The sequence below is a fragment of the Chrysoperla carnea genome, chromosome 2, assembly GCF_905475395.1.
Source record: "Chrysoperla carnea chromosome 2, inChrCarn1.1, whole genome shotgun sequence".
NCBI classification, from domain to species: Eukaryota; Metazoa; Arthropoda; class Insecta; order Neuroptera; family Chrysopidae; genus Chrysoperla; species Chrysoperla carnea.
This window is the reverse complement of record NC_058338.1, coordinates 2470136-2490340: the sequence shown is the minus strand read 5'-3', so window position 1 is coordinate 2490340 and position 20205 is coordinate 2470136. Positions and strand designations below refer to the sequence as shown.

The 20205-nt window shown below is 31.4% G+C and overlaps 3 protein-coding genes across 3 annotated transcripts; 1 reads left to right on the top strand and 2 right to left on the bottom strand.

Annotated features, from left to right (window-relative positions):
* Positions 1-2646: 2646 nt before the first annotated feature.
* LOC123294190 lies at positions 2647-4462 on the bottom strand. The gene is made up of 4 exons (XM_044875298.1): positions 4367-4462; positions 3428-3440; positions 2752-3358; positions 2647-2650 (listed from the first exon to the last, which is right to left on the bottom strand). The coding sequence occupies exons 1-4, from the start codon at positions 4376-4378 to the stop codon at positions 2647-2649; spliced, it is 636 nt and encodes a 211-aa protein (XP_044731233.1). The 5' UTR covers positions 4379-4462.
* A 1319-nt stretch (positions 4463-5781) lies between these two features.
* Positions 5782-13318, top strand: LOC123294189 (serine-rich adhesin for platelets). Its single transcript, XM_044875297.1, has 11 exons — positions 5782-6567; positions 7407-7761; positions 8288-8709; positions 8903-9541; positions 9619-10199; positions 11224-11628; positions 11776-11939; positions 12001-12220; positions 12492-12785; positions 12942-13064; positions 13143-13318. The coding sequence occupies exons 1-11, from the start codon at positions 5892-5894 to the stop codon at positions 13248-13250; spliced, it is 3987 nt and encodes a 1328-aa protein (XP_044731232.1). The 5' UTR covers positions 5782-5891; the 3' UTR covers positions 13251-13318.
* A 5134-nt stretch (positions 13319-18452) lies between these two features.
* Positions 18453-19538, bottom strand: LOC123294186 (zinc finger protein 695-like). The gene is made up of 2 exons (XM_044875292.1): positions 18932-19538; positions 18453-18646 (listed from the first exon to the last, which is right to left on the bottom strand). Exons 1-2 carry the CDS (start codon positions 19536-19538, stop codon positions 18453-18455), a joined length of 801 nt encoding a protein of 266 aa, XP_044731227.1.
* Positions 19539-20205: the final 667 nt, after the last annotated feature.

Genomic DNA, 20205 nt, shown 5'->3' with positions numbered 1-20205 from the left:
TTTAACATCTGACTAATCCAGTGCATACGAAAACGATATTTTTTTTATTTACTTCCAGGGTCAGCTACTTTAAAGCATAGAATTTAGAAACACGCGATTAATCAATTTAAAAAAATTAACTCTTTTGGCAATGGCTGAATTCAACAGCTACGAGCCTTTCATGGTATTTAATACAAAAACGCACTTAATTAAATCAATCCATGAAATAAATTACTAGAGTTTGATTTATTAATTGATTGTCAAACGCCATAATAAAATGATGAAACCTCGTAATAAAGATATTTGTTATTGCAAACAAATGCGTTTTGCATATTCATTATGTCGCATATTTTCAATATTTCCAATTCAATGGACACACAATAAAAATAACAAGTGCTGTTATAAAGTCTCAAAATTATGGTGTATTTATTCAATATGTATCAGTTTAATACCAATACGAGCTATATATAATATATTCCAAAATAATTTCTCAAAGTTATTATTACCGTATATTTTAACGCATATTAATGATCTCTTAACCTCAATATCAACACTTGTATTAATTTTGACATGTGTAATACGTGCATCTAAAATGGCTGACGCTTTAAATACTGTTCTACGATTACAAGAGATCAGTGGTATATTATGTGAAAAATCTTTGAACAGTGTACGACTCCTTCAATATGGTGTTGGGATTATTCTAATATTGATTTTTATTTTTGAATTCTTATTTTTATTATTTTTAACGGATATGGATTATGAAGAAATTATTTTAAAATTAATTATCAATATTCCAATATCATTATACTTACTCTTTATGCAAATGATACTAACGTCATCTTGTATGTTTTCATGTTTTAATAATATCACGAAATTAGTTACAAATTACCAGCAAGTGCATCCATTATTGAAAGGTGTCGATGAAATTCCATCACGATATATGTTTTTTGGATTTATAAATCGTAAATCATGTAAAAATCATCAAACACATAACACCGAATTCATATCGAATACATCAAAATTATCGATTCTTAATTTATTAGATCGTTTAAGATATATTCACGATTATATTTGTAAAACATTTGATAAATTCAATGAAAGTTTAAATCCATGTTTACTCATTTTTATGAGTATTGAATTATTTGCTATATTATTAAATTGTTATAATTTAGTGGTATTGATTCGATATAGTGAATTTATTGATAATATTGGTATATTTATTGTAATTCATTGGAGTTTTATATTATGGCGTATAATTGGATTAATTATGTTTATAAATGCTGGTGCTTCATTTAATACAGAGGTAGGTATTTGCTGTCAAATTGATGGTAAGAAGATGGTATGGATGAAGAGTAGAGGTAAGGAGAAAACATCAAATAACAGTTCTAAAATTGACCAGAATGGCGCTTATGTAGCAAAAGGGTGATTGATGTAAACTTCTCTATCCTTTTCTAATAACTTTTTTAGATCATTCTCTTATTTTAATTACTTCGAGCACTTCTTTTAAAACATACAGTTTTTCTATAGAAATGCTATCCTTATTTGTTGGTTTTCGATGGACACTTTTTGATAAATTATGATTATCCTCCTTACTTCTATTCTCCGGCTCCATAGAATTATTAGGGCAAGAATATATGAGGGAAGATATTAAACTCTGTAGGATGGCTTCGGCGAAAGACACCCACATTTATTTACGCAGAATATTCGGATTTAAACATGATTTCAACTGCAGCTTATTTTTTCTCTCAACTATTCTTTGAAAATTGGTACAAGCCCAGTGTAAACTGATAAGTGCTGCCATCTGCATAAAAATTAAAATTACTTATTTGCAGTATAAAAATTTAATTCGCATACTTTATGAATTTGCAACGCGATTAAATAATCCTGCTGAATATCGACAAGTTAAACTATTTATTCAACGATTACGTTGCTTAGACCTTAAATTTAGCCCTAATGGAGTTGTTGGAATAACAATGGACTTACTATCATCGGTAAGTAATAATCATATATTGAAGGAGTATTGGCTAAATTGGTAATTCTTAACAGCTGAACGTTGATATTAATTAAGTTAGTTGACTTTAATGGTAACAAGACAAAACAATTGTTAGCAAAGATTCAAACCGTTTAAAAAATGGCGTCAGTCATTCATGTCATCACATTCATAGAAATTCATAGAGTACACAAAGGATCCATAGACTTAGTTTAAACGGTCTATTACGTGACAGATTTAATAAGCAGTCTATGTTAACTTAGTCTATGAACGCAACTCATAACCGTTTCAAATATTAATCATAATTTTATTTCAGATAAGTAATAATTTATTAACATATTTGTTAATTGCTTTACAATTTCGACCACCTCCACCCCCAGAAAATTACACAAAGACATAGGTAATGAATTAAACTTAGAAATTTAACTTAAATAAAATTTAATGAATTCGAATAATTGTTTACTTCTATTTATCCTATTTTCCTGTCTACATCCTTGATACATAGATTTACAAACTGATCACGTGACTTAATTTGACGCTCAAAATCAGCGTCAAACGTCAACATGAAATGAGAATACACCTTTATTTATTTGACATAAGGTTTTTGGGAGAATATGAAATAAGGAATATGAAATAAAAAAATCTTTTTTGTTTTTTAAATTAAGTACAGATTTTATTCATCTAATAACAAATCAAGTTTATAAAGTAAATATTGTTTTAAAATTTGATTTTTCTCTTCCAAAATATTATTTTTACGCTTAATTTCATCTAATTCTTGTCTTTTTAAATCTAATTTTTGAGAATGATAATTTTTAAATTGTATACGCAATGCCTCTAAAGAACTCTTCTTTAATCGATTTTTAAATAACATTTGTTTTGAAGCAACAGATGTCGATGCTCCCATAATATTCCTACCAATCCGTAAATTCTCATTCAAATTCGTTGTCGAGGATGATGAATTCGAATCATCCAATAAAACATCATCATCCCTAAGTTGACTCTCCATCGATGTGCCCATTAAACTCGATGATGCTGCATACTTTTTATTTTTTAATAAACTTTCCATTTCCGCGGCATATTCAAAATGACGTCGTTTACGTCCCGATTGACGATTAACATCGTTATATTTACGAAAACTACGTTCTAAAACACGCCAACGATTTTCACAATGTTTTGGTGAATAATTTAAATTATATTCTTTAATAAAACATTGCGATATAATTTCCCACATTTTTTTTAAACTTTTCACATTATAGCTTCCAAGTTTATCGTAATAACGTTTGTATAATTGTATTAAAATTAAGGTAGAGCCATAATCCCATGAACGATATTCCATTGTTTCCGCGCCAATTATTATATTACTGCTATCGTCAAGAAGCATTTTATTATCTTTGAAAAATAATTGTATCGTTATTTTGCTTTTAAAAAAAACACAATTGGCAATCAAGGCATACTTACCGACATTTATTGGCACCGAGCGCGACGAAAACGACATCTGATGGTTACATAAAATCATGCTCGACAATAGTAGGATACATGTAAAATTCATACAAAAATAAAATAAATAGTTTTAAAAAATTATTTATAATTATTATATCAATTATAAAACAATGTGATTGTGTTTTTTAAGTATACGAAGTGTCAAAAAGTTATAATGATGAAAAAAGTAAGGTTAATGATTATATAAAACAATTTTTTTAAATCATCTGAGGTTAACCAGTGAAATGTTTACAAATATGAAACATGACAACTGCAATAGTAAAAATTTGTAAAATTGTTGGTGATTGATAACATTATCTTAAATAAAATGAGAAAAATTAATGATAATTAAATTGTGAATCGTATCTGAGTTTGTAACAATTTTCAATATGTATTTAATAATGATTTTCAGGCAACAACATTTTATTATTCTAGTCTATCACACACAAAATATTTTAATTGATTCGAACATAATATTTTTATCTATTTTTACAATGTATAATTTTTTTTTATAGATCTTTAAGTTTCAATTATTTCTACTCATTAATTTTATTTGAATGCAAATATTTTTTATGTTGAAAAAATAAATATTACTTTTGGAGTAAAACATACACTACTCTGATTTGACATGCTACAGAATAAGGTTATACACTACTTATTTTTTTCTCCTCACTGCATTTATCCATTTATTTCTTTTATCCACTTTCCACTTAGCTACTGGAAATGAATAAAACTTACAGTTACTATTTCTACCTGTATTTTTACAATTAACAACACAACAACTATTATGAACCATTTTTTATTCAAATTTCACGTGTTTATTTATAATAAAAGCATGATTTGACGAAAATTTGACCACATCGAGCGCTGAGATCGATTCAGTTGTCCCCACTCTATACTCCGCTCCCTGCCAATTGGGTCTTCGTCCATGTTGTTTATACCACAAACAAATTAATAACGTACCTCGTATTGTCAAATATCAATACACAAATGATTTCAGACTATTTGTGATTGTCTGCGAACAGTTCCGATCTAATCGAAGCACAATAATGAACAGTAGATGTTATTCTAAATAATCCACTCCGTTAGAGTTCACAGGTTAGCTGTGTTCTCTTGAATAGATACATAAAATTTCACTGAGCTTTATATATTCACCCTGGATATTATGCAGGAATTTTAAACATACCATGTATGTACGGAAGCCTGAATGTCTCAATAGCTTTTTTTAAAAAGTGTCTACCCACAAATATAAAACCAACTATTTCACTTTCAACAAGTGCACTTGTGACTTGTGGGACATTATGGAAACAAACTTTTTTGAAAATGTCAGTCGGTAATGACTTCTTTAATTAGCCACTACCGAAACTATCTGAAATTATTAATTATTGTATGTCCGGATTTAATGATAATAATTAAATTTAATGATAATGTTTATAATTTGTCTTAGGTAGTTAGTTAAAAAATTTTATTAATATTATTTGAAAAATATAATGCTTTAATTAGCTTTTTCCTCAGATGCCGTTGGCATGATTTTTCTTCTGATCTTCGATCTTCGATCAAAAAATTCCCCACTCCCTGGCGTTTACATTTATAAAGAAAGACCAAAGAGGTCGTTGGCCTGACTTTGGTCTTCAATCTTCGACCTCAAAAGTCGCTACTCCTTGGCGTTTACACCATCCCTGGAATAAATACTTTTTTTTATACCTCAAATCTTGGAAGTCTTCGGCTTGACTTTGGCTGTCAATCGGTCTATAAGATCTCTTCGTTCTCAAGTTCACTATAGAGAATTCTATTTCGATTAGAATAAAGAAGGTCTTTATCTGGTTAGCTTGACTTTGTCCTTTGTTCTTCGACCTCGAAGATCGCTACATCCTGACATTTACACTTATAGAGAAAGACCTAGAGGCGTTCGTGGAGAGTAGTGGTTAACTCGCTAACGATTCACTTAATTTTCTACACGTTTATTAAACGATTTGTTATTCTTGTATAGCGGAGGCACATATTTATATCCAGACTGCAGTCCGCCACCAAATTAGCAAAGAGTAACATTCATAATAAGAGTAATCACTAGCTAATTCTTACTGATGATGACGATGACGATAGTCGAAAATACGTATTTTAAAAATACAAAAAACTGATCTAGGAAATTGGGGCAAAAATCGAAATTTATCAGAAAAATTAGCAATAAATGTTAACAAAGAAATACAAAAGTAAGCGATTTAGCATAAAGACGTACGTTTGTGGCATGTATGCATGTAAGTATTTGTAAACCAATCAATGAAATGTCAAATGGCCAAAACATAAATATGTCGCCATTGGATGGGTTAAAAAATGAATTGAAATATAAATAAAACTAAATAAAAACTTAAATTAAAAACCAAAATCAACTTGAAAATCTAAAATTAGTTTTAAATGTGATAACGTAACAAAAAATTTATTCTAAATGTTGTCAAACACGCAAAAAACGTTTGACATATCTCTTGACAAAGAAATGAAAATGTCAAAAGATAAACAACAAAATGTTTACCCATCACCACCTGGTGCATATAATATTGTGAATAGTGAAATCATGTCGTCCAGCACACATTCATTGTCCTCCAGTTTGGCATCGCCAGGTGATTCTGGCGTCCAACTATTGGATAGTGAGAGTGATATGGCATCATTGATGTCAATGAGTGGTCATGATTTTATTGACAAAAGTGATGAAACGTACATGATACGTTCCATGGAAGAAAACGATGAAAACTCTCATCGAATTTCTGTTATATTAAATAAAGATTTTCAAGTTACCACCACCGATGTGAAAACAGTGCAAGATATCCCGAATAATGAATTACTACAAGTTGAACCACAGATTTTAATGACAACAAGTGATATTGTTAATCAAAATACTACACCACCGAGTCATGACTGGAAAATGTATTCACAGTCAGTACCCAACGATTTTATGAAACATAGTCGAACGGATGTCACGCGTAATGTTGTCGAGGAAGTTATCGAAGAAAAAAAAGTTGTGGAAACGGTAGAAACAAAATTAGAAGAGCCATTTAGTGAAACAAAATTGGAAAAACCATTAACACCACCGCCTAACGAAAGTGAACAACTGGAAACTAAAGGAGGTACGTTTAATTGAGTTTTTAGATTTTCTAAATTTTAGAATAATCCAACCCAGGAATGTAACGGCCTGAATTCAGGCCGAAGCCGAATGTTTGACTGAAGGTGGTTTTTTTGACCGAAGGTGGCCGAAGCCAAAGCCGAAGCTTCGCTCGGACACTACCCCCGAGAGATTTTTCGGGTATGGAACCCTGAACTCGCACTTGATACGTATCTATGAACACTCTCCAGTAAATTACTCTCTTTCTTAGAGGCTTCTCCAAATTGAACCGATTTTGAGGATCATCGCCTATTTTTTAGTTTTTCTGGGTACAGAACCTTAAACTCGCACTTGAAACATAGCTAAGAACACTCCCCATTAAATTACTTTTCAAACGAAACAAAAAAATCGCGGCTCCAGAGCTTTTTGACTAATTAAAATGTTCAGTTTTTGAGATAACTAATAATAATAATAATGGGGTTTAACCTTCGTTTCTATGACATATACGCCTATAACAGAGGCCACCCACATCACTATTTGTTAATCTTTATTTATTTAATTACAAACATATCTAAAATTACATTTTGATGTGAGTGGAGTCGGTTACTTCGTTCTTATCCAACCGACGACAATGTGATCAATTCTACCGCACTCATTAATCATTGTTCACACTGCCGCTGCCTGGATTCGAACTCGCAACCTAAGCCTAAATCGACAAACAGTCAAGGAAAAACGTCTTAGACCGCTCGGCTATTTAGGCTCTAACTTTTTGAGATAACTACTGGAAAAAAAGGAACTAATATTTGACCAATTTATCGTCAAATTTTCGAGATATCCTCTCTGAAAGGGATGACTTTTTTACAGATAATAATGAAGATCCAATGCAAACATCAATAATCACACCAATGATTGACGATCAAATTGTATACCGACGGCAACGACGAAAGAAAATCAAATCACAAGACACACCCAAGAAACGTGTTTCTTTTCACGAAGACATCTTAAATAGTACGAAAATCGATGATATTCATATTGATCGTGGTTTTATTACGCGACAATGTTCTGATGGTTTCTATAATGAACATACTCTTCATAAGAATGGTATTGTGCTGGGACGGTATAGTTGGGCAGCTGAAGGCGATTCTTCATGCTATAATCGTAATAATGTGTACGAACGTGATGTGAAATCTGAAATAATTACAACAAATAATGGTAGTAGGTAAGTAAAATACAGAGATGTTTTTTTTGTTTGTTGGAAATTCATCGATTAATCGTTAGCTAACGGGTTAATTTTGAATCTTTTCTATGGTTAAGTTAAATTAGCGTTAATTCGTAATATAATACTTTATAGTGAACTTTGTTATCGGTGGCGTGCCCAAAATATTATACCGCGTGCCATTGATTTGTCATCCCTGGAATAAATACTTTGATTTATACCTCAAATCTTGGAAATCTTCGGCTTGACTTTGGCTTTCAACCAAGTCTCTAAGATCTTTTTGTTCGCAAGTTTTCACCACTATAGAGAATTCGATCTCAATTAGAATACATAAGGCTGTTAGCCTAATTTTGGCCTTCGATCTTCAATCTCAAAGTTCGCTACAGCCTGGCATTTACATTTATAGAGAAAGACCTAAAGGCCTTTGTGGAAAGTAGTAGTCAATTCGCTAACGATTACTCGATTAGGGTTAGGTTAGGGATTAATAATTTTCTACAAATCTATAAAACGATTTGTTATTCTTGTATAGCGGAGGCACATATTTATATCCACAACAAAATATTATCTCGAATTCATCGAGTTCATCGATGAGTTTAGACGATTCTTCGTGCTCAATGTCATCATCATCGTCAAGTGATGGTGATTTTAAAGATGATTGTGAACTAGGTGGTATTATTAATGGTATCAAGAATATTAAAAAAGTTCCAAAGTCCAGTTGTTTAAAGAAACCAAAGCATGGTGTTATCGATACGAAAATCGTACATGAGAATACAAGTTCCAGGCGGAATAATTTATCACGAAAAATATCTGAATCGAATTTATTGGATACAAATAATATTTTTGGTAGTTTAAAGAATATTTATAAAACATTATCGTCATCGGTACCGTTAACACAACGTGGTGTTCCTGAAGGACAAGAAGATTTTACTACGCATTCGGAATATTCTTATGGTAAGTACTACATAGGTTAGGTTCGAGTGGCTGTCCTGGGGTGGGACACACTTAGACCATAGGGTCCGTTGTGATACCGTAAATGGGTTGGCCCATCCCCGGCCACTACTCCATGAACCATTTGGAGCTGTTTAAGAACAGCAGGAGGGGTTTGACGTCGACTGATTATTTTCCATTTATCATACAATTTTAGGTACTTCTTCCAAACGGAATTCATACTCCAGCAATGAAACACTTTACTCAAAAAGTTTAGAAACCTCCAACTACATGATGAACCATGTTCATGATGTTGTCACCGAAGAGGAACCAGTTACAGAAATTATCGAATCGAGTGAGAATAGTTTAATGATGACATCGGTGGTAGAACATCGTCCAATTAAAATCTACAAAAAACCAAACTTACGTTTAAGTCGTTCCGAAGGTTTTTATCCAAATTATCCATACGATCAACAGCAATGCGAACAAAATATTATCTTATGTGATAGCAATGTTTACGAACATCGCGGTATTAGCTATTCATATGAGTATGATCAATTTCAAAGTACCTTCCAGAATGAAACTAGTCAGACATCATCTACAGCGGCATCATCGGTGAATACAAAGAATACGACTGGAAGTAGTAATAAAAAGAGTTCAACGATTTATCAAATGTTATTGGATGAGTTAAGTTTTTTAAAACGTTCTGAAAGTAAAACTTCGTCAACGACTATCACACCAACATCGTCTCCATTATTAGGTGGGGATCATGGGAAAAATCAACAACAATCGTCGTCAGCTACTTCAACTGTTACAAACTCTCTGACTTCAACGCCTGTTAAAAAACAACAAACTGGTAAGTTTAGACCGTGTGGAATTCCGCTAGAGTGTTTTGATAAAAGAGTTACTGATAAATTTTTATTTAATTTCCAGGTAAAATGCAATCATCAATACACAGTGATTGGAGTTCTGATACCGAATCAATATCCGATATCTATGATAAATCAATACAATCAACCGCATCCTCATCCAAACATTTACAATCACCATTAAAGAAACGTAATTTAAAACCAAATCATTATTCAATCCAAAAATCCACTCTCACCTTAGATAATAATGATTTAAAATCATTAAGCAACAGTACACCAACACTCAATCAACAATCAAATCAATCAACATCAAAAACATCATTAATCAATCGTTTCTTACGGAATGTAACACAACGGAAATTATTTGAAACGAAATTAAATCAACAAATTACAAATAAATTCTTAAATAAGAATAATTATTTATCGCAATTATATAATATTGATGATAAAATGCAACCGAATCAAGAATTATGTAATCAATTAAATCGGGAAATTAATGAAGAGTTGGAAGAGTTTAGTAAAGAGAAGAAAATGGAAGAGAGTGTATTGGAAAAGAAACAGAAATATCAAAAGATTAAAGAGAAAATTATACGACAAACATCATGGTGTCAACAAATTAATAATGGTGATGAAATGAATTTTCATGTAAGTATTTATTTAGTTATATACAGGGTGTTTACATATGTTTAAAACTCGATAAGTGGTTCGGCTGTTTGAGTAAGTACGGTGAATGTTCATTTTTTGTGGTAAATAATAGTTCAAAGTCCTTTGATAACAATAAACACAGTTTTGGAGCCTCTTGCGGGGTAAAATTTTGAATTATTTCATTTTAAAATTTTGATTTTTACCACAGTACCTTTTGGAATAACTCTTAGGTTAGAGTGGCTGTCCTGGGGTGGGACACACTTAGACCATAGGGTCCGTTGTGATACCGTTAATGGGTTGGTCTATCCCCGGCCACTACTCCATGAACCATTTGGAGCTGTTTAAGAACAGCAGGAGGGCTTTGACGTCGACTGACTTTAGGTCGGAGAGGTCGTCAAAGAGAGGCTGGCTCAAGTAAGTTCATCTCCTCATGACAAGAGATGGGCAGTGACAGAGAAGATGAGACATTGTCTCCTCCTCGTCATCACTGTGACAGCTCCTGCAGTAGTCGTGATACACTGCCAGGCCTAAGCGTTCAGCATGCTTGCCGCCCAGCCAGTGTCCTGTGATAGCCGCAACAACTTTGCGAACAGAGGCCCTTGGAAGTGATATGAGAACTTCAGAACGCCTGCGATTGTACTCAGACCATATCTGTCTTGTAGTACCACAAGTACGTTCTTCCCTCCATCTAAGATTGGCCTTTTTTAGGATATCATCTTTCAAGAGTAACTTGCAGTTCGCAAATGGAACTCCCAGGTATTTATTGATGCTTGTGTCCGGCAGCATTGTGCTATTTCTGGCAAGTCCTCGTCGGCTTCACAATTTCCTGGAATGTCCCTGTGTCCCGGTACCCATACCAGGTCTACGTTCATTCGTTCCGCCAGCTCATTTAAGGACGTACGGCAGTTTATTCCCTTTTATTTGCTAACTCGAATAGTCATTCGACGTCCGAATCACTTTAAGGAATCAAAATGTCTTGAATTTTTTTAAGTGTAATTTATTTTTGTTTTTGATTGATTTATAGATATTTAAAGTTCAAAGTGCATACAACATGATTGGTGAGAATAAACCAATATTATTATTAATAACAAATACAATATTATTTATATTCTCATTAAATAATGATCAATATTATAATGAATTTATGATACCATTAAAAGAGATCCATTTTATATTGATTGGTCCAAATCAACAAACAATTTATATTACAAATAATCGACAAACATTAATCTATTTTATAATAACAGCGGATTCGAAATTAACACAACAGATTATCAGTTGTTTAGAATTTATAATACGTACAAATCAAAATCAATCGAATACGAACACTACAACCATTCATTATCAATTACCAGCGATTAAACAATTCGCATTAAATGATATGATACAATTACGTTATGCGATTTATCAGCAAACAAGTGTTACAAAGGTAAGTCATTTATTTATTTTATTATTTAAACACAGTCATCAAATCCGCTTGTTACACGCTACAGTGATCCTCCAACAGCTTCCTCTCTAACTTAGATCCGTCGGTATTATTTTAATATGATTATTTTTTAATTTGTAATAAAACTAGGATGAAGATTTCTACCATTACAATTTAGTTCACATTGAAGATGAACAATTGTTAACATCATCAAAAAAAGATACAACTCCACTAGGTCCATATCATGATGGATTCTTAATGTATCGTAAAGCACAAACGGAAGATCGATGGCAATTCGGATATTTTATTTTAAAGTATGTAAAGTATAAATTAAATTGGCAACGAAAACTTTTCTTATTTTTAAATCTTGTACAGGGCTGGTGTTTTATACATGTTTACATCGCCTACAACGCGTATACCAATCAAAGTGATACAATTATACGATGGTGAATGTTATGGAGTACATAGGACCCCACCTAGACCACGTCCACATACTTTTGAATTATTTACGAAAACTGAATCATTAGAATTTGCTGCATCCGATGAATATGAAGCAAGTGATTGGTTACAGGTCTTTGTACAATCTGCTAGTGGGGTGAGTAATTTTTTTTTATAAAGAATGAGACTTTTTTGCTTAAAATGTAAAATAAGAAAATTTACAAATGTATACTCAATGTCACAAAAAATGCTCGTTTTAAAACATTCTAAGTGTTACTATTATAACATAACATATGATGCGTACGCTTAGAATGTTTTAACTGTGGCACTTTTTCTGACAGTGAGTGTAGTTACCTCTTTCCGGGGACACACTGTATAAATAATAGGGAATATTCATAAAATTTAATACGTATTTAAAAATTTTCTAGACTCAAATATTGAATGAAATAAAACCCACACAAAAAGAAGAACAAAATCAAGAATCAACAACGTCTGCATGCAGTTTAATATTAACCAGTGAACACTTGGTGACTGTACGAGAATGTTTTAATTTTAATGCACAAAATCAAAAACAAGACACTCATCAATCCACCTCACAACATCAAGATGGTGGTGTTCAAACATTATCGTGTGCAGCTATCTCTGATTTGACATCATTTAAAATACCTTCTTCGACGTCGTCAGCAGCTAATGATGATGAACAACAAAGTTGGTGTATTTTGGTAAGTTTTGAATCAAATATAATTTAAGCTTTTTTCGCGCACAGTTCCAGTGATCAGGATAAGCTTCTCATATCCATTCCTGGACTGTTTGTAGCTTCTAAGCCGGTAATTATCGTCGTTGATAAAAAGATATGTATTCGATATTTTGTTTTACAGGAGTTTTCGTGCCGGGAAGTTAGCGAAACTAGTGGTGATTGGATTTTGTATTTTTCATCGTTTTTCGAATTAAATCAATTTTTATCAACTTTTGAAGTATTATGGTCGTATACTAACACGCAGGTATTCATTATTTTTTCCAAGTAAAACTAAAACCTCTAACAAGCTCTTGGACTATATTATTGGATTTCTTATTTACAGGGTGATAAATTTCCATTAATAAAAATTAATGAAACAGATAATTTAATTTATCGTCATGCATCTGAAACTTATCGTGTGCTTCAACAAGCTTGGATAAGTTTTCAATAAAATGGATTTTGTATAAATTAGAAGAGTCCAGAGAAAAACATCTTCAATCCATGTGATGGATTATTTATAGCAGCATTTCTAAAAATGTTTTTTTTTTTTTTATATAAATATAATAATAATAATGATAGCTCATCATAATTATGAAACGTTTGTTTCAGTTCTTTGTCTAAAACGCAATGTTTTTATCAGTCTGTTGACGCTGCATTCAACTAATAATAATTAAATACAATAACAATAACTAAATTTATTAATAATTAATAATAATAATAAAATATTTATAGCCTTATTATATTTAATCAATGTCTACAGGGTTATTCATTTAAGTTTATACAACACGATACATATTATGTAAAATACTTCAATGTTAAAAAAAAACACGTACGATTTTTCAACGCTATAATTACGAGAAGTTTGGTGCAAAAAAAATACGGATCTCATGACAAACATGAGATCTGAGACATTTTTTACTTGCTTCCGTGGTGTGTGTGTTATTTTTCTCCCCAAGGGGGCAGAATGCGGTAACTTCATTTTCCACAAAGGGGCGAAAGTTGAAAATTTCTGTACAGAGGCGAGAAAAAACTTTAACAAAAAAATTAACTTTTATTAATTTTTAAAAAATTAACAAAAAATAGGATGTTGTAGCGCTAAAAAGGAAAAAAAAGAGACTAGCTGAAGTCAAATTTGGAAACTTTTCAAGAAAACACGATTTTATTGCAAAAAAATCGCGATTTTCGCCAATTAAATTATCGGCTTGTAAAAGTCGTGCGCAGTAAGGAAGCATTGTCCTACAATCTCTGCATAATTTCGTAGATGCATGATGGAACCGTAAACATCCAAAGAAAAACGGAAATTTAATCTATAAAATGCGTCGATTAATGGCGTTGGCACGGGATTGCTAGTTTTTTGGCTTTTTGGTTAATCCTGTAATTGAATTTACTCACTGCTCCACGAGAGATTTCAAGTTGCATTTTATGGTTCGATTACTCGAAAACGCAATATTGAAAATTGGTACTATTCCTTTTCGATTTATTTGACTATAAATGAGAAAATTCCACCTCTAAATTGTCTTAATTTTTCCGAATCTTTACTGAAATTGTTTTTTATGGGTATATTTATTCTAGATCTATTTTTCCTTTTTCAGGGAATTGATAAAAATGTTGTATACTGATAAACGAATAACCCTGTACCTCCATGCTATATAGTATGTTTAATAATTAATATTTAACAACTACCCTAACATAAATAATAATACCTCTATAAATGCATATTATATACGGAGGTCTAAAATCACCTCCCCAAATGACGGAAGACAGTTTACAAAATTCTAAAATACAACAAATTAAACATTTCAATATCTCGTAAGATCAATTTAGCAGACTAATAAATCCTCTAGAATATTGCAAGCGATCTCCTATAGTTTGGGGGGCGACAATTTTGGATCACCCTGTATATTAGAGGTAAGCAAAATGATATTATAAATGTAAATTAGTGCTCTTGTAATTATTCTTTTTATCAAATCAAGAATATAAAACCCAACAAAAATTTTTAACCAATTAAAATACTCAATTGACTATTTTGAAAAATGTCCACAAATTTTAAATTCGGTTGTTTTTTGTCGTTATTTCTTGATTTCCAAGGGCCTCTGTTCGCAAAGTTGTTGCGGTTATCACAGGACACTGGCTGGGTGACAAGCATGCTGAACGCTGGCAGTGTATCATGACTACTGAAGGAGCTGTCACAGTGGTGACGAGAGTGGAGGAGACAATGTCTCATCTTCTCTGTCACTGCCCAGCTCTTGTCATGAGGAGATGGACTTACTTGAGCCAGCCTCTCTTTGACGACCTCTCCGACCTAAAGTCCCTAATATTCCCTAATGTCAAAGTTAATCAATGTTTATATACCGAAATAAAAGTTGGCGCACGCTGTAGAATCCACTATTTTTTCAAAATAGACACATGAGTATGTTAGCAATCTCAAATCTCAGAACATAGAGAGTTACCTACAGTAAATTTAAGTTAATATTTTTTTACTTTAGTTTTTGTTTCTCAAAAAAAAAGGAGCAACTCTCAGGATGCATTATGTATAAAAAAAACTTTAATAAATTGTATGTACTTTGCGCTATCGAATTGAATTTAAAATTTGCACGTTATAAAGACACTTTAGCAAATTAGACTTTAAATGTAATTTAAAAGAAAAAGTTAATCTCGAATAGTAGAGGTCGATAGTAGTACGCGTTGTTTTTTATTTTTCGAAGTCTTCGTGACACGTTGGTTGTACAAATATCTTCTAGTCTTATAAAAAACACTAAAAGCACATAACCTACTTGGAATTTAGAATTTTCTGAGACTATCCACATAGCAAGACAACAACCTTAATTTCTAGTGTTCTTATTTAAAAATTGTCGAGTATAGATCACAGTGCCTTCGAAAGCCGAGCAAACTTAATCACCTAGTGCACCACAAGGGGTTTGTTTTGAAATAAAATTGCTCAATCTTTAACGGAGAAAATGTTATTCTATTATCTTATCAAACTCTTGGGAAAATTTGTGCAATAAACTTAGAAAATTTCTAAAAGATGTAAGCCTCAATTAATTTTACAAAATCAAATGATTAAAAATTTGATACTCGGCTAATTCGACAAAATCTTCGACATTAATCTTAATAATTATGAATCCACCAACGTGTCGTAGGAAGCGAAGCGTTCGTACGAATTGGTGATAAACAAATATGAATTGCTTTTTATTAAAATAAACTTGTATTAAACAAGTATCAAAATTTTTAGATAGCTAAGAGCTCCATTTTATTTTTATTTATGAAGTTGAAACTAGTTTTTCGTACCTAGACAATTGGGGGACACTCAAGTGAGTTATTTGCCGTTGGTCCCACGAAAAAGCGAATCAAGATAGTACTTTTAGTAATAGAGTAATAAGCAATCAATCTTAACCCTTCAGGCTGGTCGTATTTCGTACACACAATTTTTCAGGGACAGCTGTGCTAATGCTTTAGCACGTAGCGATTGTTCTCCTTCTTTTTAACCTCCATGATACAGTGTATCGACGGTGATAGCCGAAGTATAACGAAGCCATCCGAATTGCGGTTTTTTTTTTTACTGATTTTCCTGAAGTGATGAGAAAAATCATGTCATACCTTCAATACTGTCATACTGAAGTCCCTGTAAATGAAAGTCTGTCATGATTGAAAGTTATTTCGTGATTGGTTGACCGCCATTATCAGCTCGCTAAAAATTACTTTGACAAAACGCAAACTGTATTTACAGTGCGATCTCTGATTATAAAGTCTCCCAATTCGAGGCTGCCCTATTTTCAACTTCATTTTAAATTTTTAAATAAATTACGTTAATTGTAAATAATAATAAAAAATAGTATTTATATAAATTTTAAAATTGTGATATCTAATTTTTTTTTAAATTGTTTGGTTGTAATTATTTTTTAAATATATTTTCAGCTTTAAGTTTATAAATATTAAGTTTTATTTTCATCGTGATATCGTCTAACCGATAAGCTATTTTCGTCATATTCTGAAAATTCACGGAGTCTGAAAATTCCGTGTAAGACACGGAAGCAAAGAATTTGTCTTTCTCCGAAATTCTTATTTATTTCTAAGTTAAATAATGGGATAATTGTCCAAGAGCGAAGCTACATGTCTCTCAATTAGTTACTGTGATTAACTTGAACAATATTTTCGTAGAAAAATCTGGGACGATATCACGTAAAAATCTTTTTTTTTATTTGTTATTTGTTTAAAAATTCGGGATATTTTTCAATGTAGGTATATTTTCATTAAGAAATACTGTTAACTAATTGCAAAATGGCATCTGAATTTTAGCATATTTTCAAACATTCTGGAAAAAAATCAATTATGATTTTTATCAAGTTCCGAGTTGAATTCTCAAAAGAAAAACAGTACTTTTAAATTGAAAGAAAAAATGAAGCCTTGTGTACTGAATTCATGTTTGAATAATGAGTGGAAAATTAAATCACGTGGTCAGTTTAGGCCGTGCTGCCATCTGGAAAACACTTAAGACATAGTTTACCTTCTTACGATGTGACGTGGCTAAGTTTTTTCCCAATTGGCAGCACGGCCGAAACTGTAATCACGCGACGTAATTTGATTCTCAAACTCGGCTTCAAGGAACTTGTAAAATTTACTTTCAATAATAATTTGCGTGATTAGTGCTTTTTGGAATCCATTTTGTAAATTAAAACCGTTTTTTTTTTAATCAAAATTGAATGTATTTATCAATAATATTTAAAAATTAAATTCTTATATTCTCAAACTAATTGAAAATTATGTTTACAAAATTCATACAAATAAAAATTAAATCATAGTTAACGCTTTATTTATTTAAACAATAAAAATCTCATCTGGGCGAATCGAACTTTGCTCGGTTTGTGATGGTTCGAAAAAATTTTCCAACCCCTATCTCCTGACCTACGACTTTGACAACTCCCATGTATACGCCCCTAGTCACGCCTCAATACTTCTTCTGACATAATCCTGTTAATGAGTTTTTGATCAGAACGATTTGACATTTTGGGAGTATTTTGAAAAATTTTATCAGAAAGCCATTTTCCTATCTAATTGATAAATGATAAGTAATAAGGTGGTCTAAATTTTAACTACTGTAAGTAGTAGAGATGAATTTATAAAGTAGAATAGATAATTTATAATTTATTAATTAATAAATAATAATAATAATTGCATTATTTGCTTTTTTTTTCCTTTGAATGATATTATATACACGTATATTAAACGTTGATAGATGATTTGAAATTAGCGCACAACAGCCCGCTTTTAATGAGACAACCTAGCGATCCCAGCGCCTCACTTATTTTGTCCATATTTTGGGGACAATATTTTCTATAGCGATCGTTCTCCTTCTTTATAACCTCCATGGTTCCATACACACTTATTGTATAAGGGTGCTTTCTAAAGTTTACACAACAGTGCACACAAATACACTGAGCACACTATGCACACTGACCGAGTGAGCGATAAATGGTTGAGTTTATTATTTCTAACAACCTTTAAAAGGAAAGATTATTCTTCTAAGGAGCGAAAAAAAAAGATAATTTGTTTTAATAATATTTATTTTATATTATTTGAATTTTTATTTATGTACAAAGATAATATTTATTAAATAAAGTTTAGCACATTTATATTACATGAAAATTGATTTTTCTCAACTATGAGTTTGTTTATGTCGAATTAAATTAGGTTTCTGAGTAAATGTTTTATCACACATATCACATGAAAATGGTTTTACTCCACTATGAAGTCGTCTATGTTTTACTAAATCCCATTTATAAGTATATGTTTTATCACACAAATCACATGAAAATGGTTTTTCTCCGGTATGAATTCGTTGATGTCGACCTAAAGAAGTTTGGTCAAAAAATATTTTATTACAAATATCACATGAAAGTTCATTTTCTCCGCTATGAATTAGTTGATGTCGAACTAAAGAACATTTGTAAGTAAATGTTTTATTACAAAAATTACATGAAAATGGTTTTACTTCGCTATGAATTCGTTTATGTCGAATTAAATAACGTTGTTGATTAAATGTTTTATTACAAATATCACATGGAAATGGTTTTTCTCCGCTATGAATTCGTTTATGTTGAACTAAATTAAAATGCTGAGTAAATGTTTGATTACAAATATCACATGAAAATTCTTGTTCTCTGCTATGAACACGTTTATGTTGAACTAAATAACGTTGATCGGTAAATGTTTGATCACAAATTTCACATGAAACTTCTTTTTCACCGCTATGAACAAGTTTATGTCGAATTAAATTAGGTTTTCGATTAAATGTTTTATTACAAATTTCACATGAAAATGATTTTATTTCACCATGAATGCGTTTATGTTGAACTAAATAACGTTGCAGATTAAATGTTTTATTACAAATATCACATGAAAACACTTTTTCTCTGCTATGAATACGTTTATGCTGAGCTAAATAACGTTGATTAGTAAATGTTTTATTACAAATATCACATGGAAATGATTGTTCTTCTAAAACAGTTTCTATTCCACCTTGAACACTAATAAATTCTGTTTGTAATTCATTTTCACGTTTAATATTTTCATAATTAATTGTACACAATTGTTCATCATTTTCCTCAACGGGTTCATGTTTTACACTTACAACACCATCACTATCAACATCATTGCAACATTCTTCTAATATTTCAATTTTAATTTGCCCAACTTCCATTGGGTCCACTACAATGTCATTTAATGGTTCATTTTTAATCATTGCTTCTGAATTTAATTCTTTTTCAAGTTTAATATTTTCTTCTTTGATAAAAACATAATTATTAATATTATTAAATGAATTATTTGCCATTTTTTTAAGCTTTCTATTTCACAGACACAAATTATTTCTACCATAGAGAATGGACTTATAGAGTGTAGGAGTAAAAAGTTTGATCATAGAGATAATAACATAAGAGCAGTAAAGTGACCGCACAAACGGTGTGTTGACCGCATAAATTAGAGAGAAGACAGTGAGTTCCCCTGTGTCCTTGTCACAAAATCTCTATGCATCATATGATTATGACATATGAGTATGACAAGGACACAAGGGAACTCACTGGCTGTTTTCTCTATCATTCATCATATCGCATTCACTAAATCCCACAAAATTAAGTATGAGAAAATTGCAAATTTGTTCTAGTTTAAGAATCTTTTTGTAGGCACTCAGCGCCTTCACTATTTCATTTGAGCTGTCAAATTGGTCAATGTTTTGTTTACATATTAAAAATTGAAAAAATCTGAGGCGGAAAAAGTTCATTAATCATTAATTATTTATTTATTGTCAGGAACTATTTTTTACACAAAGATTGTTCACACAAACTTATTCATGTTTTTTACAATATTTGAATCAGGAAGCGGGAAAAAGCTAAAATGGCGTCGACTGGGTA